Genomic DNA, 26,402 nt, shown 5'->3' with positions numbered 1-26,402 from the left:
GCAAAGTCTGCTGTCTATGTTCTAAAATCTTACTTTTCTAGCTTTCCCCACAGTTTGGCTCCGGTCAAGTTTTCCACTTCTCTGGCTCCACTTTCCTTCACAAGTGTAAAAGGGACACTTGGAGAGGAACTTCAAGACCCCCCCCCATCTTTATCATTTGATGATTTATTGAACCTATTCTATTTATAGCTATTCTGCTACCTCTGACTCTGGCTTTTCTTAAGCACATAGAATTTTACAACAACGGCTTTTAAGAAATGGACTACTATAATCCTTTAATTTAAAGGTGAGGGGAAAAAAAATAGACTGAAAGAGAGTAGTTGGTTAACTTCAAACAGCTGAAGTCTAGGACCGAACATGTTGCCCGGTTTCCTTTATGGTGCTTCGTCCTTTGTGAAGATTGTTTTCAATGATTTCCATGGCAATGATTATTTTACTTTTTCTTCCCAGGCAATAATAGTTACTAAAGTGTGTGTGCCTTCAGCATTCTTTGACAATAATGTAAAGATCTTGAAATTTGTATATGAAATAGTCCATGTATTTTGTCAAGGAAGTAGAAAAATCACAAAATTTCATATTGCTTCTCTGGTGGTTTGAAAGAAAATGCCTCCCATAACGCCATATGGAATGGCTAATAGGAGATGCGGCCTTGGAAGAGGTGTGTCACTAGTGGGCAGGCTTTGAGGTCTCAGATGCTCAAGTGAGGACCAGTGTGGCAGTCTCTTCCTGTTGCCTGTGGCTCAGTATGTAGAGCTCTCAGCTCCTTATGCAGCACCATGTCTGCCTGCGCACCCTCCCTGTCCCACTGTGGCAATAATGGACCAAGTCTCTGAACCGTAAGCCAGCCCCTGTTAAATGGTTTCCTTTGTAAGAGTTGTTGTGGTCATTGTGTCTCTTCACAGCAATAGAAACCCCAAGACAGTATTTTTAAAAAAAAAAAAACTGTGCTGCAACATAGCCCAGGCTTTATAAATGGGAGATGCTGCCAGGCGGTGGTGGTACACGTGCTGGGCGGTGGTGGCACACGCCTTTAATCCCAGCACTCGGGAGGCAGAGACAGGCAGATCTTTGTGAGTTCGAGGTCAGCCTGGTATACGGCACGAGATCCAGGAAAGGCGCAAAGCTACACAGAGAAACCCTGTCTTGAGAAACCAAAATAATAATAATAGTAATAATAATAATAGTAATAATAATAAACGGGAGATGCCATCCAGTCCTGTTGGTTGAGCCTTGGGTGAGGTGAAAACAATAGACTGAAAACAGTACTACCATTATGACAGAGTTTTTAAAACTGAAATTCATTCAGTGGCATAAACTGAAGTAGCTCATAAAGTTGCTATGACGCCTCAGGAGCATCTGTGTCCTGTGTCCCAGAATATCTGAATACCATAGTTTCCTAGGACTACACGGATCATATTTTTCTTTCAACTGAAGTTGTGCTTTCAATCATATTCACTTAGTACTTTATTGTGAGATGTACATGTTGCACCTGGTTTAAATTGTTTATTCAACCTCTTAATTTCTAAGCATTATGTTTGTGTGGCTTTCAGATTTCTGATGAGGTGGATTTTTTGTTTATCCAAGTTTATACATTTTCACATAATCATTCGTTTGCACACCATCACACAGATTGCCATTCAAGGACAGAAACTCAGTGTAAGTTGCATTAGTCCCTGAATCTCTCAGTTTAAGTAAACCCACTGAACCTCTCTGTTTTAATTTCTTCATACACAAAATGTTAGTGTTTCCCAATAAAATTATAAAAATTATCAAAGCAGGAAGAAAAATATAAATAGCCCCTTTAAATCCAGAATATTGTAGAATATAAGGTCCAGGTAAATATCAACTATTTTTATTTTTTGACAGTCAGTTTAAATACAGACTAATTAAAATTTATGTATTGAAATGCACTCACCAAAGATCATTTGAAAAAATATTTTATTATTTTATGCGACAGACATTTGGATTGCTTCTGGAGATGCATTAGGCACTCATAAACAGTTGAAATAGAAAAATCCATCTGTATTCAGAAAGGAAAGCTTGATGTTGAGCAAATCTTTATAAAGCATTTAGTAGTCAAAGAGGTTATCACAGCTGGATGTGAATGTCTAAATCCTTATTCATTGAAAACGTGATTGAAACAGATTGGATTTGGAAATGTCCTGTGTATACACTCTATAAGATGTTTACACATATAAGCAATTGAAAACATGCCTTTAAAGCACAAAGGGGTATTCCATCTACGGATATAAATTTAGGTGGTCTGGGCATACTGTACAGACTATTGTAATTAACATAAAGGAACTTAAAGGGATAGCAGATGAGAAGAAGTAATCAAGTGCTTAGACTAAGAAAGATTTTTAGGAAGTAACTATGTGTATCATTTTAATGTGACATTTTCTAGGCGCTGCATAGGTATATGAAACCAGGAAAGCCTAATGACCTCAGTTTGATGTATGAAATACATATAAAGAGAGGAGACAACTAACTCCACAAATTGTGCTTTGACTTCCACATGTACACTATGACATGCCTGTACCTACCCACACATCACACACACACACACACACACACACATACACACATACACACACACACACACACACACACACACACACACACACACACACACGAAAGTATAATAATAAGGATGGTGGTGGTGATGAGGATTATGATACTTAAAAAGAAAAGGAAAAACCTTTGCTCAAATATTCTGCAATTCAATTCATGTGAGAAAATAAGTTTGAAATACTTGTACTCTATAAGAATTCAAGAATTCTCAACAGCTGCAGTATTCAAAGACTTAAGTCCAATAACAACCAACTTTGACATTTCCATTGAGCATTCCTCAATCATGTAGACTAACCATCCATTCCTTGCTCTGATATGCTCTTTTCTCTCTTCTTTGGAACTATGACTGCAGAGTTCAGAATGAATTCAACAAGATTCTAAGACTGCCTAAGGCACATATTATTGATGAGCAATCACTGCATAACCTGCAGAGAAATACTTCCTCATTTCTCTACAGTGTAGCTCTAGAGTAGTGGTTCTCAATCCTCCTAATACTATAACCCTTTAATATAGTTCTATATGTTGTGATGACCCCCAACCATAAAATTATTTTCATTCTTACTTCATGAGTATAGTTTTGCTACTGCTATGAATTGTAATGTGTAATGAATCAAAATCTGGAAAATATCTGTGTTTTTCAAAGGTTGCCTTTCACAGGCGACCCCCTATGAAAGAGTAGTTTGACCCCCCCCAAAGGGTCGAACCCACAAGTTGAAAACCACTACTCTAGAGACTCACAATCCTGAGATAATAAGTTTTTCCAGAACCATCACAATTCTCAAGTATTCTGAAATATGTCATAGGAAAATTAAATCTTTAAAATGCCATTAAAACCCTAAGAGTAATATTTGAAATAAAAATGGCAGACTGTTGGAGACCCCTTGGTTTCTCGAGAATCAGCTTATCTATTATTTTGGTTCACTCAATCAACAAAATTTTAGCAACATGTATGTTGATCATTGGAGTATACAAATAAACAAAACAACAAATATCTTTGCCTATATATATACACTAAAAAATTAATAAAGAAAGAAGAGGAAAGGAATTACAATAAATACCATGAATAAGATAAAATGGGAAAGAGTTAGTATGAGAATATTAGAAGAATAGAAAGGTGGAGAAAGGTTCCTTGTGAAAATAGTCACTGAAATACATCTGCATGGAATAAGATGTACACATCAACCCTCAAAATGGGCTTGGGAGTTTACAGTGTAGCAGGAGTCCAGTACTTGAGGCTTGAGGAGCAAGTGCAGAGAGAAACAGTGACTATGGGAAAGGAAGAATGGAAAGAAAGGCATAGGTGTAGGATGGAAAGCTTGGGAGTCACAGTAAAAGAGTGGGCTTTTGAATGTGGAGAGAATTGCTTGAGCATTTAAAACAGAAGAGTAAGATAACCCATGGAATTTCAATTTTCCGTCAATTGACTACTGTGTGGAGATAGCTTTGAAAATAACTATGTAAACTATGGACAAGGCCTCATTGTGTGACTCTGGTTGGCCTGGAACTCATTTTGTAGAACAGGCTGTCCTTGAACTCACAGATCTCTGCCTGTATCTGCCTACCAAGTGCTGGGATTATACATGCTTGGCTATATACAGATTTTAGGTGTTACATTTTCTTAAAATTTAAAATATAATTGGTGAGTTCACATTCTTAAAAATGAACTTTAATTCTTAAAATTATTTATGTTTCCACTATCGTACAAGAGTATCAAGAATTGAAATGTTCTGCATTCAATGAAATGTAGTTATGTAGAAAAAAAACATACTAACTTATCTGTTACACAGGATTTTGGAGAACTGTAGCAGTAGAACACAGCTACAGGTGTAACCTTGACTGAAAGACAGGCTCCTCAGTGGTCATGGTCTTCTGCTTCCAGAGTAAGCAGTGCCAAAGGGAAGCTCAGGCCTCTGTGAAAGAAGGTGGTGTCTACCTAGACAGCCAGGCCAGGCTAATCAGCCTGTAGTGAAGGATTCTTGACTTAGTCTGTACAATTGAGCTGCCTGAAAGATTAAACACACAGAGACACACAAACACACATAGACACACACAGACACACACATACACACACAGTCACATCACAGACACACACACCCATGAGTACACTCACACACAGAGACACGCACATGTGATACACAGACACACATGCATACACACACACACACACACACACACACACACACACACACACACACACACTCATTTGTTTTGCCTGGTGTTGTTGTGCTAGGAATACATTTACTGTTATTCCACATGCTTAAACTAAGTAGCCTGAATTAAAAATCACCAGGGGCTCTACCCACGTGTGTGTGACAGAAACTCAGAAGTAAAGGCATAATCAACCAAATCAGACTGATGTTCTGCAAGAAAATACTACGACTGAGGAACTGGTTGAAAGGGCTTTGGTGACATTTAAACGTTTTAAGGGAAAATATACTCATATTACCAACATAAATAGACTCTACTTTAGCTTACAGTAGAATAATGCAGAGCAAGGAAGAGCATATTAGTTTGGTTTCTAAAGGATTGCTCAGAAAGCAAATGATGTTTTCTTTTAGGAATGGACCCTGGGAACAGCTACCTCATGGCACCATTTGTTCCAAGGCACATTAACAGTGGAAGAAAGTGCCTACCAAATGGTCAGCCCTGAAAACATATATATAAGTAACAATATAAAGGCTGAGCAGATACCATTGAATGAAAGAGAGCAGGGAGGGGCTTGTGGGAGGAAAGGGAAGGGACACATTATGCAATTATATTATAATATCAAAAATCAATGAGAAATTAACTGAAGGGTTCATAAGTCACTGGATTTGCAGTTTTCTAACAGGGAGGAGGAATTTTAAAATATATCCTCCATTAATTCTAGAAAATAAGGTCAAGTCTTGCATTTTGGCCATTTAACAACCATCTGAGCATCCTGCTTGTAATAATAAAACCCAATCAGAAAGATGGAAAAGGTTCCCTTTTAGTTTTAACAGTCTATAATAACAAAAGTCATGTTATTAATATCTTAGGCAAAGAAAACATTTTTAATATAACACAGAATAAACTAGAGTTGGTTGAAAATGAATGGGTCACGTCACCAACCCCGAATTCTTCCCAGACAGACTTCCCTCGCTCACAGCTAGCGTTTTTGGGTCCCGTGCTGCCGCCTGTTGTATTTACTGCGTTGTCCAAAGGAGAGCTGAGAGGGCTGCACTGTACAGTAAGCGGGCCCACTGGAGTGTTTGCTGGCTGTTGTGAGGATGGTGACACTATGTGCCACACTGTGATTATCATTGTGATAGCAGCAGAACCTGAGATTTGGATACTGACACTGCGATCCGAGGGCAGATTTTACTGTTTACCAATTACCAATCAATTACCAAAAGTTATTTGATTGTCTTGAGACTCAAATCCCTAACCTTAATTTTTTCGAAAAAAGTTTTGATTACTAGTATAAATTATGGCCTACTATAAATTGTTTAAACTGTATTTATTTAGCAAATTCCTTTCCTTTCTCATTACTTGTCTACCCTACTGCACACTGACACAATACTTACTCTGTTTTTGTTTCTTAGCCACTTCTCACCTCTGCCCAATGGCAACTTTACTACAAAGGTACACAATTGACACAACCCAGCAGAGAGCCTTAACACGTTTGTGGGTCTAAGTGTGTAATCGTTTGCCAGAATGATCACAAAGAAATATCTCGTGATAAATAATAGTTTACAACAGTCTCATTTTTCTTTTACTCTAGCATTTTGCCTCAAGCCACTATGGACTAGACCAAAGCACTGTTACTCTTTTTGACCAAATACTCAGATGTCAATGATGCATACCAAAGATTCCAATTTCTCCATGTAGTATTTTATAATTTTTCCAAAGACTGACTTTTCCAGATCTTGCCCTGTTACTATAGTGGATTCTAGTTTTATTGCTCTTAATAGATTTTGAAAAAAAAAATGTTCAGTGGAATTATTGGCAAAAAAAAAAAACCCTGGATAATGAAAAACCTTTTACAACACTCCATTTAAACAATATCTGAGCCTAAATAACATGCCTTTGTTCTCCCCACGCCTTTGTCTTCCAGGAAGACAAACAACAACTCCACACAATGGCAAACACACTGGAAGACGGTGACATGACGCCCCAGCTGGCTGAGGTGATTAAGCGACTGTGGAGAGACCCAGGAATTCAGGCCTGCTTTGAAAGGGCATCAGAATACCAGCTCAATGACTCTGCGGCTTAGTAAGTGACTTTCTTGGACAGGAATTTCAGATGATGCATAAGTTTGTAACACATGTGCATGTAAGCACAAGTAAGGAAAAATGGTTTTGCATTTTTTTATTGAAAACTGAGAGGCAACTGAAAAGACGTAAAACAATTTGCCTGAGAAGAAGCAATTGTTACACGTATCTTCTCTTAATTAAAAAGAATTAACCATGACACACAGTGCTTAGCACCAACGCAGACAGATGGTGTGCACACTGACATTTGGGGCTATTTCATATATTTCAATGTTATTTAAATCATCTCCTAGAATAAAGTTTTATTAGTGATATATGCATTAGCTCACTAAGTTATTGAGCAAGATACAAAATTCTGGAAGACGATAGTTGATTGGTTTCCAGACTTTAGCATATTGTGACATCCTGTTGAAGTCAATCACAACAAATATTGGAAAGTAAGTATTTAATAATAATAAAGAACTTAGGAGGACATTAAACTGCTTGTAATGTAATTGTTACCATGACCTAAAACTTTCTTATATCAAGTGCTTCTTAAGTTATCCTGGAAACTCCCAGAAGAGTAAAGAGCCAGAGTGTTGTGTTTGACCAGTCAATCCCGCAGTTCTCGTAAAAGAAGAGAGGAAAGGCCTTAGCTAACTAAGGCCTCATGCTTCACTAATTGGGGCCCTCTAGTGTGCTATTTAAATTCCACAAGAGTTAAGAGCAAACATGGACTCAGCAGGGAAAGCACTGTCTTTTCAGGATTGGAAGTAAATCACCAAGGTATTTTAAATGATTTGAGTCATAAGGTCTAAAAACGTCTGTTTGGTTTATAAACTACAGGCTTTGACATCCAAATCCTATATTTGCTTATTAAAGTCAGCACTTTAAAAGAAAATCAATTTGCTAATGCCTCTTCTTTGCCTGAAATAATTTACAAATGCAAAGAAAATTCTTTAAAATGTATCTTTACTGAAGCTTTCATTAAATGGATTTTATTTCTATTTCTGTAAGTATATGCTTTTTATTCTTTTACTTGGGCATGAAATGACTTAATATCATGCATCTACCACATATCAGATTTCATTCATAGGAAATCCACAGTATTTCAAGTAAGAGAAAAAAATTTAAAACTGTAAAGTCCTCTATACTTTCTTTGATTGCTTTATATCTCAATTCATCACCCATTTATAGTCAAATGGTCTTTATTAGCATAAATAATGATACATTTTCACATTTTAGTATTTCTGAGACACAATTTTCCTTTTCTTCTTGAGCAAAATCCCTTTAGGTATATTGTTCTTTTTCAACTTAAAAGTAAATGGTTTTTCCAAATTTGCCAAATACCTACTCGATCTATTTTTAATAGTAAAAGCACTTGACTTAAAGTCATTTTGTTAGATGCTGATGTATAAGAACTCCTCAACTTAATCTCTGAACAAATTCAACATTATAAGCAATAACTAACATTCAGTAGGACTTTACCCCCAAAGTTGTGTTCCCATGATAGGAAACCACACTTTATCATTTTAAAATGTGTTTGTGGGCATGGCTCAATGTAATGTTCAAATTTACCAGGAAATTACTATGTTATTACTACTTGTATTTAAATTTATCACAGAAATAGCCATATTGCTAAGCTGTTAAATCCATAGTGTCAGACACAATAGTCAAAATTAAAGAAAATACAATTTTAATTTGGAGATATTGTTTGCAAGGATGAAAATGCTAAGAGCACTTTCCATCCTTTAGCAGACTCAGAGCATGGACTTTAATCAAGCTTATACCTACCCATCACTGAACAAAAAGTAAGTAAACAAAAGGAACAAGAAGGAAATAGCTCCCTCTAATAAGATCAGGAATTCTGGAAGAGTTAAGGGCTTCACCATGCACTGATGGTCTGTGGTTTGGCTACAGTAGTCAGATGGCTATAGTGTGGACGGACCCACATGAGGTACCTGGGATCTTTCATTGAGCCATATGGATTTTATCATGACCCTTAATGAAAATGACTGTGTTCTAAACTAAGTAATCCATGCAAAAATACCCAGACGATTAATAACAAAAAAAAACAATTCAAATTAAATCATTCCCACAACAGGACCTTTGAAGAACTTGTAGTAACTGTTGGAAACCATTCCAAGACATCCTATCACATGTAAATACATTTAAATAACCTTGCATGGAGAATAGTCTTACATTCATCTGCCTACATGATAGCAAATCTGTCTGTTCTGCAGACTTTATAAGACATAGGTAAAGTAGTGTTGAGGAATTCATAGAGAAGAGCTTTCCAGGAGCTAGTTGTGGACTGCACTCTGCAACTGTGGCATCCCGGCTGCCAGTTCCTACCATTCTGAGCATCAGCTTGAAAAGCAACAAATGGAGTTTGTTTTCCAATGTACTTTAAACTCTTAAAATGCACTTGTACTGAATTGCAGTGTATTCCAATACAAAGCTAAAAATATGAATATATTCTATTTTGTTTCTATTAGCTACCTTAATGACTTAGATAGAATCACAGCCCCTGGGTACGTGCCAAATGAGCAAGATGTTCTACATTCCCGAGTGAAAACGACTGGTATCATTGAAACTCAATTCTCCTTTAAAGACTTGAACTTCAGGTATGAACAAACATGTCTTCAAAGTGTGGATGGAGCAAACTTCCAGCTCAGTACTTTTTCATGGAGAACTCTGTAACCCAAAGTCAAGTGCAATGATTTTGGCTAGACCTCCTTAACTGACATTACACCACCCTTCTGTCCTGCACTCCTCCAGTTCACTCCAAACCTGTCGTTCCTTCTAGGCTGCATCTCTCAAACAAGTGGTATCCAGATTCTGTTTCTAATACTTAAAAATGACATTTTACATTGAGTTTTATTTTAAGGAAATATATTTAAATAGCCTTTTAGCAACAGGTGTTAGGGATACTATTTCACTTACCCTTACTTCCCTATTTGTTTGAAATATTCCTTAAATCGACCTTTGTTTAAAATGCAAATAATTAAAATATCATTATTTGAATGTAATGCTATTTGGAAGAATCACAAGGACTTTTCATCAGCCTGTTTTTGGCATGGAAATGCATCCCTATTTTACTGCTATTGCATTGAATGCCCTTTCAAGTAAACCTTTGAAATTCTACTATCAAATTACTCTTTGAATATATTAAGAAATGGAAATCATAATACAATGTCAGATAGCATCTCTTGGTTCTTAATAGCTTTCACATTTTCCATCCTGAGATAGGACAGTATATTTGTTCATATTTATACAAAGCTTTGTACTATTTTCTATGGATTTGGGGATAAGATAGAATATTAATAATACTAGATTCCAACTAAATATGTTAGTAATGAAAAATTGCTAAAACTACATAATAAATAAGGTCCGCTATGCCCCAAATAATGGAAATGTACTTAAAGGATTAAAAAGAAAAAAAAAAAAACCCTGGAGAACAGCTGATATGGATTGTTTATAGCCAATTATGAGAAAAAAGTAACTAAATGCTAATTAGCTAGTATCCTAAACTCAGTTTAAGGGTAACAAAAGTTTTGAAATGCTATAAAATGTCAAAGTTGGTTTTTACGAGCTAGCTAATTAGAACAGCTATTAGAATATTTTCAAGTGATATGAAAGTAATATCTTCCAAATCTGTACTAAATTTCCGGCCTACAAATAGTTAATTTTCTGCAATTAATGAATTCATTGGCCATATATCGGAGCAGGGTAAAGGGACAGCAGAGAATGCAGTCCCACTCCCTGGGCAAACTCGCTGAAAGTGTCCCCTTAGACCTTGCTCTGTTTTGTGGAGCCAGATGATCTTTGCCCTAGTTTCTGGAGTTTCCTTTGGGAGCCAAGTCCAAAGCTGCTCACTCTGTCTCCCTCTGCTTGCCAGGACCTTTTCCACACACTCCCTGCTCTGTCTTGCTGTCTTTCTCTCCAAATTCCTACTGCACAGACTGGAACTGATGTGTCTGTGAGGCTCCCTGTTGGTTCTCCAGGAAACAGCAGCAGGCATTATGGATCTCTTAGCTAGCACACCTATGGTCAAGGTTGGATCAAGTTAAGAACCAGCAGAGAGTTAAGCATCTTGATGTTCCCTGTCTTACATAAGCCAGTGGAATTTTCTCAGCCCCAGGTCATCTGAGTCACAGAGCAGTTGTGATGGTGAATGTCACCTGGTAGATATCCTCACCTCCCAGTGGTGTCATCCCCAACTCCACACCGACCCTCTTTAACGTCCACTCAGCAATAAGCTTATTCTCTGGTTTTTACAATCCAGGCAATAATAGTTTTGCATTTGCTGTACTCTTTACTTAAAGTGTTTTGTTCCTTTTTATCATAAAGATTCCAAATTAAAAGATGTTTATGCCTCTGAGCCTTGGCTTATCTGTTTACTGTCTGTAAGTAGTTGTCTCATGACAACAGGCAACAGTGTCCTGGCACTGTTGAACAAGTGCTTTTCAATACTGTAGGGTGAGTGAAGAATGGAGAATAAGAGCTAATTTGTAGTTATTGATGATTTCTATGGAGTAAATGCCTCTACCCTGCCAGTTTCAAGCTACTAGCGTTACATTACACATTCAAAGTTAGGAGGAAATGCAAATAAACAGCTGTCTCCATCATGCCTTCATAATACCCTTCCATAATACTATACCAACCTACTTTCCTCTTTCTCCTTGTTCCCACACATGATTTCCTCGCTTCTCTTTTTCATTTCCCCTTTTTGTTTCTCATTTCTACTTCATGCACCCTCAACCTTAAAAAATCAGGGGCTACATATGATTATGATCTGCCACCAATGCTTACCAGAATGGTTCACAAGAGGAAGCAAATTGTCATCCGCTTTAGTTGAATGTACAAATATATCAAGTGAAGCACAATTTATACAGAATTGTTGCATGTGACATGGTAAGCTGGGTGATGCTGTATCTGATAAAGAATTGAGGAATGGAGGTTGGGGAAGAATCTCCAAATGGCTTACAAAGAAATGCTGAAGTTGTCATCAAACTGTACAGCATCCTGTTTATAAAAAGTGCATATTTCCACAATGTCATTGATGGGCTCTTAGGCACATTTGTATGAAAAGCATTCTTTTCTTGTAAAACAATTATTGTATAAAGACGGTCTTCTTTTATATCCCCTTTCATAGAAAAATGGTATGAGAGAAAAATAAATCACAGCTTGTTGGAGAGATAACAAATTACTTAAATATTTGAAGAATTTTGAAGTTTATTCACATCAATTGAGATATAATAACTATTTAATAAGTTCCCAAAGTTTAACTTTCAAACTTCCCTTCAGCAATTGCCCGGGTGTTAAAATACATTCCATTAGCATTGATTTGTATTCACATAGCACAAATCATCCTAAGACTATTTAAAACTAAAGAGTTAATTTACATATTAAAATAGAGAACTCTAGAATTTTAAATAGGAATATCAAAATGAAAAGCTCTGTCTGCCAAAGTACTGTATCATTTCCATGCATCATCTAATTTAATGAAAATTAGCCTAGAGTTCTTATCAAGCCAGAGTACCAACTGTCAAGCTGATAGAAGAACTTATCTTAAGAGTTCTTATCAAACTGGAGTTCCCACTATCAAGCTCACCAAGATGTTTACAGATTTTCAAGTTGCTAAGTCACTGGAAATTAGAATGCAAATCTAAGCCCTTATGTTGTGGAGTAATTCTCCAGACTTAAGTGATTTAGAAATAAATCAAAAATGAGTTATCAATTGTAGAAAAGTCATTTAAGTCTCCTTAAACGTCCCACAATTAAACTATAGAATTGAAAGCATGGTGCAAAGGAGCCAGAAAGGCTTGAAACTATTTCAACATAGAGCTTAAAATTTGTAAATTTGACATAATTGCTTTCAAGAATGTTTGAGCATATCTGTGATTTGAAAAAAAAAAAAGACAGTTTTCTTAAAATATGAAGTTGAATTTTATTCACTGTGTTCATTTCCAAGAGTATGAGTCACCAGGATTAGCTATGAGGCTGCTTGTGTAGCCAGGAGCTGCATCCCAGTTTAGATTTGTTATTCTGTATTAAAACTCAGAGAACATTAATCCACATATGCTGAATATTTGTTACATATGTGGTTGTGGTTAACATTACCAGAATAATATATGATCTATTTTGATTATTTGTTTGCTTTGCAGAGCTGAGCATAAAACCTAGGAATGTCAACACTCTAGGCAGGTTCCTCTAACTGATCAGCTGTGCACCTAACCCTTGATTTTGAGACAATGTCTTGATACATAGCGTTAGGCTGGCCTTGAATTCATTATGTAGCCTATGTTAGCTTCAAACTTGCCACCTTTCTGCATCCTCCTCCTAAGTTCTCAGACTGTGTGTATGTACCAACAAACATAGCCTAGAATTTATTTAATGACTCTATGATTATAAATTATATGACAAATATTTTTCTATTTTTCTTTTATTGAAAATAGTTTTTCATACAATGTGTGATAAACGTGATAAATGGCATTTGTAATTATGGTAGTTTTCAGAATTGATGCACTTATACTTCTAAATATTTTTGATTATATTTTAATGTCAAGAGTAATTACGATCCAACCCCCTCCCCCTGTATCAAGGCTGTACAAGGTGTCCCATCATAGGCAGTGGGCTCCAATTAGCTAGCTCATGCACCAGGGATGGATCCTGATCCTACTGCCGGGGGGAGGGGGGGGGCTTAAGCAGATCAAACTACACAACTACCATGCTTGTGCAGAGGGCCTAGTCCAGTCCCAGGGAGGCTCCACAGCTTTTGGTCTAAAGCTTATGAGTTCCCACTAGTTTGGTGTGGTTGTCTCTGTAGGTTTCCCATTGTGATCTTGATGCCCCTTGCTCATAGAATCCTTTTTCTCTCTCTTCCACTGGAGGGGCTTGGACCTGCCTCTACTGAATGTACCAGGCTGTGTGGACTCCTCATGGGAGACCTTGCCTTGTTCGAGGAGGGGATGGGGAGAGGGGCAGGAGGAGGGAGGAGAGGAAAATCTGTTATTGGTATATAAAATGAATTTAAAAAAATACTTAATTAAAAAAGTAATTAAGGGATTTAGACATATCTCTGTACATGCACGCCTTTAGAGTCTGTTAACAGCTACTCTTCTCCATTTTTAAAACTTGGCTAGGGAAAGATGTTTGAGGTAATTTGACTGTGAGTGTATAATGGCACATGCTCGGCAACTCAAGTTCTCATATGTACCCATAGTAAGATATTAAACCAATTCTGACTAAGTCAGCATCTTGTACAAATATCATTTAACAGAATAGTTCAAAATAAAGTCCTACTCAGATTAGCATTTTTTTAAGGTGGCCAGAGAGTCGAAAAGGTTAGAAGTGGTGCTTGTTCAGAGATCCCCATGCCTTTAGGAGGAGCCGTGACATGTATCACAAATGAGCTGCAGAAGCATGGCTGATAATTAGCTCTCCTAGTTTACATAATGATTTTTCAGTAATTGAAATAGTCAAATTATTCATACTAACCTATTATAATATAAAGCATAAGTACTTTCATGTGGTCAAATAGTTAGTCAGCTACTTGACATAAACCCATAAAATTCAACAGCCTTCCAAAATGATTAAGTAGAACCTTAAAACTCAACTGTTCAGTCAGCTGTTTAACCCAGTCATATATCTCTGGTGACTTGCCCTCTGCTAATATCATGCACAATTTATCACATAATCAATATTTGGCTATCATTTAAAATCCTGGCTTCTTAATTTTTATTTGTATACTAGTCAATAATTTAAAATCTTTCTTTTAACATTAAGAATCCTAATTTTACCATCAGACATTTGAAAAATTTATAAGACCCTCCTAAAAAATTAAAACAAATACTCCCCTCCCCAATATCCAAAATTAGGACTGCAAGTTCCATACAACACTCTTAAAGCTCTCATTCAGGGGACTAAGGATATCCATGCATGAACATTCCTCTCATTAACTTGCCAATTTGATCTGATCAGATTAAACCACCCAGGTAGTGAATATTGATGGTTTTCTTATTTTAATTTTCTCCAAAGAATTATCACAATGTCTTTGGTTGTTTATATATATATAAAGTCAAATATATAAGTAAAATTCCCTGTTGCTAGTCTTCAGCTTATTTGAAGATATTACATTAATTTACATTTCTTTAAAATAGACCTCAATTTGAATTTTTATAAGAAGCTAAAATTAAATATATAAAGCTGGGTGGCATTGAGACACACCTTTAATCCCAGCACTCAGGAGGCAGAGCCAGACAGATCTCTGTGAGTTCAAAGCTATCCTGGTCTACAGAGCAAGATCAACTTTCCACAAAGTTCATGTGATGTCCAGGAGAATCAACATAAAAACAACTCTCTGGACCTTGATCTAATTTGCTAATGAACATTTCAGTTCAATAACAGCAGATGGCTTAGATAAACGTGCAGAGCACTCTGGCCCCAAGCTTCTGTGTCATTCTGTACAGAAAACAGTGCTGTGACTCATGTGAGTCATAAATGGGAAGATCATAAACATTCACTCGAAGATGGACTTTCAGAACACTGTGTCACTAGGAACAAAGACTACATAATCATTGTCCTCTCTTTCTTGAAAGCAAGCTGAGCTTGTTAAACATGTTCACGGGAAGCTGATTAATGCTGAGAGAACAGAGTTGAGGGCATGTTCTTTAAATTCCACATCTTACTGATGTGAGTTTTGCTAAAAAATAATAATTTTTTAAAATCTTAGCTCAACACTTCAAAGGCTCAGTTTTAGTGGGCAGAATATTATTTTTGCTTCAGATACAAAGAGGTGTTATCATGAGCAAAGACACCTATAGGTACCACTTTGATTCTCAGGGAGAACACACAATTCAAATACAACGTTTTTACAATGATAAGGTAATCTCACTACTATTATGTATCTCCACTGTTTTTATTTACCTGAAAAGAAGAACTCCCTCTCATACCTGCTATGGATTACCAGTCTACTGCAAGGTTGTCAGATCCCCAGAGTAGGGAAGGACTTAGCCAGTGAGGTGAATGGTTTGCTTTCATTTTGAAAATTACCACAGACTCTTCATATGACTTAAGTCTGAGTAGAGCCACTTGACTTCACTGTGCTTATGAATGTGGAGAAAAGTATACACAGGAAATAGGTATGCGAGTGTGTTCAGTGTTTTTATCCTTGTTCTGGTGAATTTATGAACTCCATAAAATTCCCTTTAGAACTCTCATATCTTAATCATCCTTATTATCATTTTACTTAGTAGTAGAACCTGTGCCAAACATAAAATGAAGCTAATTCTCAAGCAATCCTAACATTATCTCTAAGGTAAAATACTGGGTCACCTGCAATAGCTCCAAGAAGTTCTTAAAAACTGCAGTTGATGAGAAGGTCTTTCTCAGAATTTGAAGATTAGAAGATAATTTGATTGAAAATGTGATAGGAGTTAAAAAAAGTAAGTGCAATTCAGAATAAATGGCAATTGACTGCAGATCACAAAAGCTGATTAAAAGAGACAAAACCAAGTGCTCCAGCAAATCCAAGTCCTGCTAGTGGACAGAATTTAACATCATGTCCTTGAGTCCCATCCCATTCCTAGTGAGAAAAGGAACCAATGTATTCTTCTTGAAAACTGAGTCACCCATTCATGAGATTCCATCGTTCTGGGCCTGTGGTCACTTAGTTAGTTTTCCATTAAGCAGTCATTGGAGAGAGGATTAGAACCCAAGAAGAAGCTAGAACTAAAGCTGTACGTATCTCTTTAAATCTGTGGATGTGACTCAAGTGATAGTTGCATTGGAAAAGACTATCATGAACGCCAGCTTAGTGATGGGCTTTCTAGAGCCAGTGGGAAATGCACATTTAATGCACCTTGCTCAGGCACAGAACCACATTCCTTCGACATCATCCAAGGATCCAGAATAGGCAAACAAATCAGCAAGTGGAGAATATGTAAAACACCTGGAATCCATAAGGTCTACACTATTTCTGTTGAAATTTGGGGAAATATCTCAGAGGAAACTTTATTTTTGCCCATTGATCTGTTTATCTGCTAAAAAAAACTACTGTGTGATCTGAAGAGAGCAAACTAGATACTATCCCAGCCCGCCCCCCACCAGAGACTACTTGGCAGCTAACTCTAGGTGCTAGGACTAGTTAGGAACAGCTGGTATAGTAAATAGGTTTATATATAAGGGGAAAATATCATATAAATTAGTTCTTATATTGCCTAGCATAGTGCCTAAAACACATGGCCTCAGCAAACATTTAATGATTAACAACCTTGAGTAAGTTAATTGAACACATCTGAAAAATAATAAAAAACAGCTGTACATTTCTTAAAGCTTCCTCCTTCTAGGGCTTGAAGTCAATGATTCTTTCACATGCCCAAGAGTGTAGAATAGTTTGAGTTTGGTTTGGGACTTGTGGGGAATTCCTTTTCTTTGCTCCAAAGATGATAGTTATGTTATTAGTGTTCTTATCTTGTGACTTGTATTTCCCAGTCTGGAGTTAAACCTTAGACTTTTTGGAGTTTCCCCTCTTATCAGTGGGTATAGTTAGCTTCATTTATCTACTGGGTTTACGTGGGAAATATGAAGTAAAAAGTAATTTTTGTTTTTCTTTTAGCCAGCTTCTTACTATGTGGACTGTGTGGTCTTCAATTTGTTCTGATTCTTGTTCTTCTGCCTCTAGAGTACTGGGATTACAGACTTGATTTCATTACCACACCCAAAGCATTGTACTTTGATTATCTTTATGAAAACATTTGAATTATATTTATTAGGCTAAGTATCATCACCCTAAAAGCCTGTACAGTCTGGATGATTTCAATAATTATCATCTCTGTCTCAAATATGATGATATCCCTGTAACTTATAACTTAGTTTCTACCTTATCGAATATGTCTTTGGCCTTCAGTTTAAAGCAGCCTTAGTACTGTAATAAACAAACAAACAATGCCAATCTTCCATACAAATTCCTTAAGATTTTGAACCTCCACCCCTGCTCCCAGGGACCACAGTATAAAACCTAAGCTTCCCATGCTCTTCCTACTAGCCAGCACAAGCAGCTTACTGGGAGTCCTTCAGTTCATTGTTGTTGCTGTTTCCTCTGCTGCTTTCACCCAGAAATGTTTCCCAGATACCTGTAAAACTTAGCTCCTCATTTTCAAAGATCTTTAGACATTTTTGTAATTACTGATTGCTGCATTTCCAGGTACAGCCCTTCCCTACTTGCTATACTTTACCAACAACAGATTGGAAGCTCTGGAGGCTAAGTCTTTGGTGTCTGGTATTAGAAACATTCAATAAACTTTGGCTAAGGGGTTGGGGATTTATCTCAGTGGTAGAGCGCTTGCCTAGCAAGTGCAAGGCCCTGGGTTCAGTCCTCAGCTCTGAAAGATAAAAAAAGAAAACTTGGGCTAAATGGACAACGGATAGGTGAGGAAACGGTAGTTATTAAGTCATGTAGCTCAACTTTTTCTTCTTGATTCTAAAAGCTTAAGTCACTTTCTGCAGATATGCTCCATTATCTCATACCTAGATACTTGTAAAATGTAAATGTGCTTTTCATGAAACTTGTCCACTTACTTTGTCAATGTGGTCTCTGTTCAATTATTTCGCAAAATTTATTGCATGTGTACCCATGCCAGGCAAGGTGCTGGGCAATGTAAAGGAAACAGTTACTTACATAGAGCCCCTGCCTTTCACGGCTGCTGTTCTCTTAAACAGTAGATGTTAAACAAACAAATCATATTTTTTATTATTTGGCATGAATCCCGTAAAGTAACACTGATGCCACACAAAGTAAGTGGAAATGAAAAGAGAGAACTTAAAGAAATTCTTAGAAAGCCTCCTCTGTGGATGAGGTTGGTAACAAAACATGAAATTTGAGAGAGAAGTAGTAATAAAACAGGGGAGCCCAGTATGGTGCCACATGCCTGTGATCCCACAACCTGGAGAGTGAAGGCAGGCAGGCAGGAAGGACAGTCTCAACTACGAAGTTGAGTGCCTGGCTACCCTGGACTACAGGAGACTCCATGTCAAGAATAATTAACTAATTGAAAGGGAAGGAAAACTGCATAACCCAGGAAAAGGGGAGAGCCTGTGAAAGAGTTCTGAGCCACCAGAAACACATATTTGTATTATTTAAACCAAGGGAACACCATGGTTTCACTGTGTTGAGAGGATCATGACACGAAACAGCCTTGCAAGGTGAGTGAGGACGAGAACAGTCGTAACAGCTTGTGAGTCGTCACAAGTTTGTTTCTTGTTCTAAGGGACATAGAATCCATGAAAAACTTACAAGCAAGAAAGTGAGTTTGTCATGTTCATTCAACAGTCAGGACATTTAAACAAAGGTGTGAGCGCTGGGAGAGTCTCTGGAGGCTGGAGGAGCAGCCACAGGGCAATGAGCTGAGGTACTTTCACACTAGTCCTCAGAGAAGTGTTGGTGCCTTGATGAGAGCAGAGTTGTAAAGAGGAGGTGAAAAAAGAGATTGCATTTTAGATGGGCTGCAACTGAGAGGAGGGAAAGAGTAAGTGCTAGCTAGCTACTTACCCGTTTTCTCTGTTCATGACAATTTCTGATAATTTAATAAAGTAGAACTGAGTCCACATGTTCAAACACCTCCTGTGAGTGATTTCCATGATCCTTCAGAATGACTTAAACCCCACCCTGTACTGACATACTTTTTGAATATTTGAATATTTAATTACATAATATTATGATCATTTGCATGTATATCTCTGTGCCAACCAGCAAGATCTTTGAAAATAGCGATCATATCTTTTCATCTTCATATAAGCTGATTTAAATCAGTGTTAGCACAGAACACAAGCTAATTGTTAGAATAAAAAAGAAATGTAAGAAGACAGCAGAAAGAATCCTAGTATCAGAATGACACACCCAATCTTCTAGTCTACATGTTCTTAAAAATATGTATAAACTTTTATCAAAATGTTCTAAGACTCATATTTAAAACTGCTTTAAAATTTTCAGATGCTCGTTAGTGTGAGAATGATTCTACTCATGAAATTTCCCTTTTTCCTGTAGTCCTTTATCAACCTAAATTATGCAACAGAAATCAAAGAACACATTTTAAGTATGTTGAAATATTCAGTCAATGTCAACAATTCAACAAAATTTGGACATTAATTATTCATTTTATTTTTTTAAAGAATGTTTGATGTAGGTGGACAGAGATCAGAGAGAAAGAAATGGATCCACTGCTTTGAAGGAGTGACGTGCATTATATTTTGTGCTGCACTAAGTGCCTATGACATGGTGCTTGTAGAAGATGAAGAGGTGGTAAGTCCAAGGCCACAGTGGAGGAAGAGGAGAACACCCAAGGCACACCAACCGGTGCTGCCCAGTGGTAGTGCTGCCCAGTGGTAGTGCTGCAGTTCCCAGTCCAATGTCCTCACAAACCTTACAAACGTGCGTGTTATCTAGGCCCTTGTGACGTCCAGGCCCAAACTCTGAGGTAATGACGTCACACGTTCTCTTTCTTTACATCACAGAACAGAATGCATGAAAGTCTTCACCTGTTCAACAGCATCTGTAATCACAAGTATTTCGCGACCACCTCCATTGTTCTGTTTCTCAACAAGAAAGATCTCTTCCAGGAAAAAGTGGCCAAGGTGCACCTCAGCATCTGCTTCCCAGAGTACACAGGTAACCTTGTTTCCCTCCGTTCTAGATAGCAAGCTGGTGTAAGACCAATGTTCCTATGTGTCGCACCCTTCCCACCGTGTGTGTGTGTGTGTGTGTGTGTGTGTGTGTGTGTGTGTGTGTGTGCTGTACATGAAAACTGGGTGCATGCCTGTGTAATCTCAAGACTTATATCTAATGTCTTCAATCACTCTTCACCTTTAAATGATTAATTCTCACTGTGTATATGTGTGAGCTTAATAACAAGTTTATGTGCACCTCCTGTGTGTGCATAATGGAGGCTGGGACAGGGCTCTGGATACCTTGGAACTGGAAATTACAAAGAATAGTGAGTCACCATGTGAGTTCTGTGAACCAAATCCAGATCCTTTATGAGAGTAGTAAGTGCTTTTAACCTCTGAGCAATATCCCCAGTCCCTGACCCTTTATTTTTTTGAGACATGGTCGCTCACAGAACTTGTAATTCATCTATGCAAATAAACTGGCTGACCAATAGCCTTCATGAATCCACTTGTCCCCACCCTCTCCCTCACTCCAAGCTTGGGGTTGCAGAAGCACAGTGCCACACCCTGATTTAAGCGTGGGTTCTGGCGATCCAAACTCTGGCCCTCGTGCTTGTGTGGCAGTTTACCAACCTTCCTATTTGGATCTTAACACGAAGGTGATTCCCACTGAAAACAAAGAGGAACGTTGCTTTATTGTGTAAATTAAAGCAAACCCCAAATGGAACAAACTGGAAAATGTTAAAGAGGAGAGTGTAGCTACTCTGCATGAACATCCAAGGATACTGCAAGCTGTGTTACATTCAGTATAATAATGTCACTGTAGCGCCACCCGAACCAGAGCTTGCAATATCACATTGGAACTTGATGACTCTTCAGTCTACAATGTGGCCAATGAGCAGCAGGAATGAATTTGAGAAGAGTGGTACTTCTCTTTCTCTAGTCTTGAGAGGTTCCTGCATTTGATGGCTGATCCCATCAGTCAGTAACTGCTAAGGTCCTGCCACACAAAAGGTTTGATTTACCTTTAGAGACTTAATTTTTAAGTACTTAGATGTACTCTTGTTGATAAAATTATCTAAGATGGAAAAGGTCATAATTTAAACATAAATATAAATACAAATTTACCCTTTAGGTATTAGATATACTAAGACCATGGCAGTCTGTCAAAGTAGAAAATTATGCTAGTTAATTTTTACTTAGTGTGTGTCATTCTAGAATCACAAACATCATTTATAATGTCTGCAATCTATCACGTAATAAATTTAATCATGAATGTATATTTAATGGTATAGATTAAATATAGACATAGCTAAGGGATATATAATTAATAGTTTCTTAGGTCAGATTTTATTCACAGAGAAATAAATACTTTGAGAGAGCAGAAATTTTCTGTACTTCCTCAGTTTCCTCTGCCATAGCATCCTGTTAGTTACATCTTACATTGATGTAGTACACTTGTTGTGATTGACGGAATGATGTTGACACATAATTAACTGAAATCCACAGTGTAATTAGGGTTTGCTCTCTGTGTCTGAGAGTTCTATGTGTTTTGCTAAATGTGTGTCATGTTAATTAGTTTTCTGTTAAGATAACAAATACCCGAGACAAATCAGCTCACAAAGTAAAAAGCAGTTTTTTAAATCTCAGTTTGTGAAGTTTTATGGTCAGCTGGCCCTGCTACTTATTTTTAAGTCTGTGGCAAAGGAATGTGGCATAACAGGTCTGTTAGCTCCCTGTCAAGAGGAAGCAAGAGAGAAAGAAATAGGCACCCCTCAGTCCCCTTTGAAGACACATCTTCAGTAGCCAAAAAGACCTCCCATGAGGCCCTGCCTCTTAAGAATTTCTGCTTCCTCCAATGGTACCACGTTAGGGACCAAACCTGTAACAAATGGGCCTTCGGGGGACATTCAGATAGAAACTAGAGAATTAGTATATCATATGAAATAGTTCTGTTGTCCTACAATCACCTAGGTTTCGCCTATATATATCCTCACCCTCCCTCTAAATTCTAGTAAGTACAAATGTTTCAAATATTATTATAGTTTCTTATTTTCCAGAATCTCAAACTTTAGGATTATACAGTGTCCAGCCTTCCCCAGTAACTGGAACATTTTGCATCCCCACTAGCAATGATTACAGTTCCTGTGATTTTGTATTCCTGTCAATATTTACTTTCCAAGTTTTTAATTTTCATTTTATTTATTTTATGTTATTGTATTTTTTGTTTATTTATTTGTTCATTTATTCACTAGAACTGGGTGTTGAACTCCTGGCCTATGCATGCTAGGCAAGGTGCCCCAAGCCACCTTCCAAGCATAGTTGTGTTATACAGTTTGAAGACTTTATTTTCACCTAGAATTTTGCTTCTCACAACAACGAAGTACAAAAACAAAAATTTTATCCCATTAGAAAGTCTTTAGGGTCCCTTTGGCCATGTCCTCAGCACATACATTCTGGTGTGGAGCCAATCAGTTGATGAGGTTGTTTGTCAGCTTTACTCTTTTATACCTCCCCTTCTCCATCTGACCTGAGTGTTATTCTACCAAAGTTTCTCAGGGATGGAGGAGCCAAGAGCTACTACTCTCTATAGTCTTCCACAGCTCAGCTCAGCTCTTCTGTTTGCTCTGCAGCCAAGACAATGAGTTTCCTTACCACTTTTTCTATTTGATTTGTACACTGCCTCTACAAAATTTCATTCATTTGCTTCTGACCAGATCTTCCAAAGTTCAATCTATTTCCCAACTCCATCCAGAAGGACTGGCAGAAAGGATGTTTCAGACCATGATCAGTTGTACTTTTTGGCTTTCCTTATCCTTTTTCTCCTCTCTCTTCTCAACTCTCTCTTAAGGCCTCGCTCAATACTACCTGTTTCTGCAAGCTAATTTGCCATAGTCTCACTTATTTTCTCTTTTAGCTTGTATTAAAGCATATGCATAACCCCAGGAACACAAGATGCAGTATTTGTGACAGAGAGTAAGAAAGTGTATGTGTGTGTGTGTGTGTGTGTGTGTGTGTGTGTGTGTGTGTGTTATTTGCATCACTCATCTTGTTATATCAGCTTTTAAATTTTTTAAAACTTCAATTATAATTTTTTAAACTTCAATTATAAACATCATTTCTCCCCCTCCTCTCTCTTGCCCCTCCCATATCTGACCACCATTTTCCTGCCTCGCAGATTCACAGCCTGGTCTTATTTAATTTTTTTTACATATGCATCTAAATGAATCAACATATAACTCTCAGAAATCCCAACAGAGCTGACATCCCTAAAATCTGACCTCTGACACCTTGACTTTGCGGTCGGGAGGTGATGTACATTAAGATTCCATACATCAGGCAGCATCATGCAATGCACAGTTGCTAAATCCTAAAACTTGCTGGTGCTATTTATAGCTCTGTGATTTCTATGATGTGATTAATGTTTATGTCTTTCATTTCTTTGTACATTAAGGACCAAATACATTTGAAGATGCAGGAAACTACATCAAAAACCAGTTTCTAGATCTGAATTTAAAAAAAGAAGATAAGGAAATCTACTCTCACATGACCTGTGCTACTGATACCCAAAACGTCAAATTCGTGTTTGATGCAGTGACAGACATAATAATAAAAGAGAATCTCAAAGACTGTGGGCTCTTCTGAGCAACCTCTTTTCTTCCATTTGTGGTGGTTGTAGTCTGTTCAAGACATCAAAGTTGCTGTGTGACTAGCTCCAGTAGATACTAACTTATCTAGAAATATAACTAGCATTATAACAAAAGTTTCACACACAAAAAAAAAATGTTACTGTATTATCACCTGTATCTGGCTAAGGTTTTATTTCCTTGGGGCATGGAGGGTAAAGTTTCTTGTGTTCTCTATCTAGAATGTGATGTATCTTGGTATCACAATATGCATTCATGTTGGAGATGGGCTACAAGTGGCCAATTTTTAATAATAGAATAAATTAGAGAATGTGCTAGAACATCTCCCCTAGCTAGATTTTGAAAAGCATTCAATGCCATGTCTGTACTACAGGAACTATACAAAAATGATACAATGCATAAAACTTGGCCACCTGCCCTTCATTTAGGCTGCCACAAGGCATACAATGTCCATGCTTTTGTTGATGGAAAATTGTAAATGTAAAATAAATATGTACAATATTTCTAAGTGGCATGGGGTATTATTAAAAGTGATAACCTGAGCTTTGTGGTGACAATTCCAGACTTTAAGAGAAAAAGATTTATTTAATAGAATGTTTTCTATTTTGTAGATTTGAGGAATAGTAGCAAACAGGAGAATTTTAAAAGACAGCTATTGAATTTCTCTATTGGAACTGAGTGGTCTGTTCTAACTCTTTATTATTGGTGCCTTACAAATTGAAGTATCTTGCTTATACAAAGATAAAGGTGTCAGTGCTTTAATCTTAAAGCACTTTTTGATGTCATTCATCCTTCCGCATTTGTGAAAATGGATATATAAAACAGACTTTTAGAACAATGACATTTATAATGATTCATAAGAGATTAAATTAGATTTCTTTTACAAGAAAAGAGTGATGCAAAGAAACAAACACATTGGCCAATCTGCAGCTCAGGTAGCCCTTGCCATCTCTGACTCTCAAAAAAGCTACTTCACTGCCACAAGACACATTTGCAGTCCAAACACAAAGAACCATCCAAAGTCAGGAAACAATTTTTACTGGGTTGTCTGTGCCTTATCTCTCCTCATTAGAAACCACAAAAGAGGTTAAAAATTACTTAAAATATAATCAGTTTTAATGTTAAATTCTTTACAGGCTATAAATTATTACAGAGTATAAGATGTCAAGGAAAAAAAGGAGCATGAAGAATTATTTAGTTCTGATATCTGATAGAATTTTCTGGATGAGGATAAGTAACGACATGACTACCAGCCAACATTTTGATGGAGATGGCATTTTATGGCAACGCCATAAGTTTCTGAATTCAGAAAGCAAATGCTTTGACTACAACTGCTGCTTTTTTCTCCTGCTCTAATCTATTTTTCTATTAGTATATGGAGAAAATGTATTATTTGAAATATTAATATTATTACTACTTTGGTTTCACTTTGACTTATCTTCAGTTTTCACTTTCTAATGAAGAATCAAAATGGTTGAATTTGTCTTTATAAAATACATAATTTTTTTGAACTCATGTATCCCAGGATAGTCTTGAATTCACCATATGACTCTTGCCTGCTCCTCTGATTCCATCTCTGCTGTTGGTGTTATTACAAGCATGCATCATCATTCCCAGCAAGCTTGGGCTCTAGAAAAGAGAGAGGCAGGCAAAGTAATTACTGATTGATTACTGATTCTTCCTTGCAATTTTATCATTGAACATAAAAAATCTTACACAATATAAAAAACGGTACTAGATATAAACTTTAATTCAGGGGCAGGATTTTTAGTAGGGAGAAAAACAAATGTTCAGGTTTTTATTACTGTAATCTTTAAAATCAAATCTATTTTTACAGATATCACCATTTGAGTTTAACAAAAGTGATGACATGAAACTATGGGAAGAGTGACTAACGCCTGAGAAATTCCCACAAAGAACAGTGACGCTAAATTGGCTGAAGTTATAACACTGCTTGAATGTACATTCAGTCTCCTGATTGGTTAGTCAGTAATCTTAAAACATCTCAAAGAAGCATCCTTAGACTTTGCTCTACTGTCACGTACTCAAACACATAAGGGACAGTCAAGCTGAAATGAATGCCACACAGACACGTATACACAGGATCGTAATAATACCTCCTCCCTCTATTATCTGAGTCTTCCCTCCTAGCATGAGAATGCTCCCCATCTTTCATGCATTAGTCATTTGTGCCTATGTTTGCCTGATGCAGACACACTGAAGTACCAGAAATCTGATATGGGCTTATCTCAGGGAGCACTGTCAGTCACTGTGGTGCTTCTCCAGAGCATGAACTGGTCAGCAG

At 37.2% G+C, this 26,402-nt stretch overlaps 1 protein-coding gene across 1 annotated transcript in view; it reads left to right on the top strand.

Moving 5' to 3' along the window:
- Nucleotides 1–24,556, top strand: part of Gnat3 (G protein subunit alpha transducin 3) — a 111,261-nt gene extending 86,705 nt beyond the window's left edge. Inside the window, exons 5-9 of the mRNA XM_052720597.1 lie at nucleotides 6,647–6,804; nucleotides 9,281–9,409; nucleotides 19,956–20,085; nucleotides 20,298–20,451; nucleotides 23,905–24,556. Coding sequence (XP_052576557.1) covers nucleotides 6,647–6,804; nucleotides 9,281–9,409; nucleotides 19,956–20,085; nucleotides 20,298–20,451; nucleotides 23,905–24,095 — 762 coding nt within the window. The 3' untranslated portion in view covers nucleotides 24,096–24,556. The remainder of the gene's footprint in view (nucleotides 1–6,646; nucleotides 6,805–9,280; nucleotides 9,410–19,955; nucleotides 20,086–20,297; nucleotides 20,452–23,904) is intronic.
- Nucleotides 24,557–26,402: the final 1,846 nt, after the last annotated feature.

The sequence above is a fragment of the Peromyscus californicus genome, unplaced genomic scaffold (genome assembly GCF_007827085.1).
Source record: "Peromyscus californicus insignis strain IS unplaced genomic scaffold, ASM782708v3 Scaffold_6__1_contigs__length_162567912, whole genome shotgun sequence".
Lineage (NCBI taxonomy): Eukaryota > Metazoa > Chordata > Mammalia > Rodentia > Cricetidae > Peromyscus > Peromyscus californicus.
Note: the sequence above shows the minus strand (reverse complement) of the source record. Positions and strands in the feature narration are given on the sequence as shown.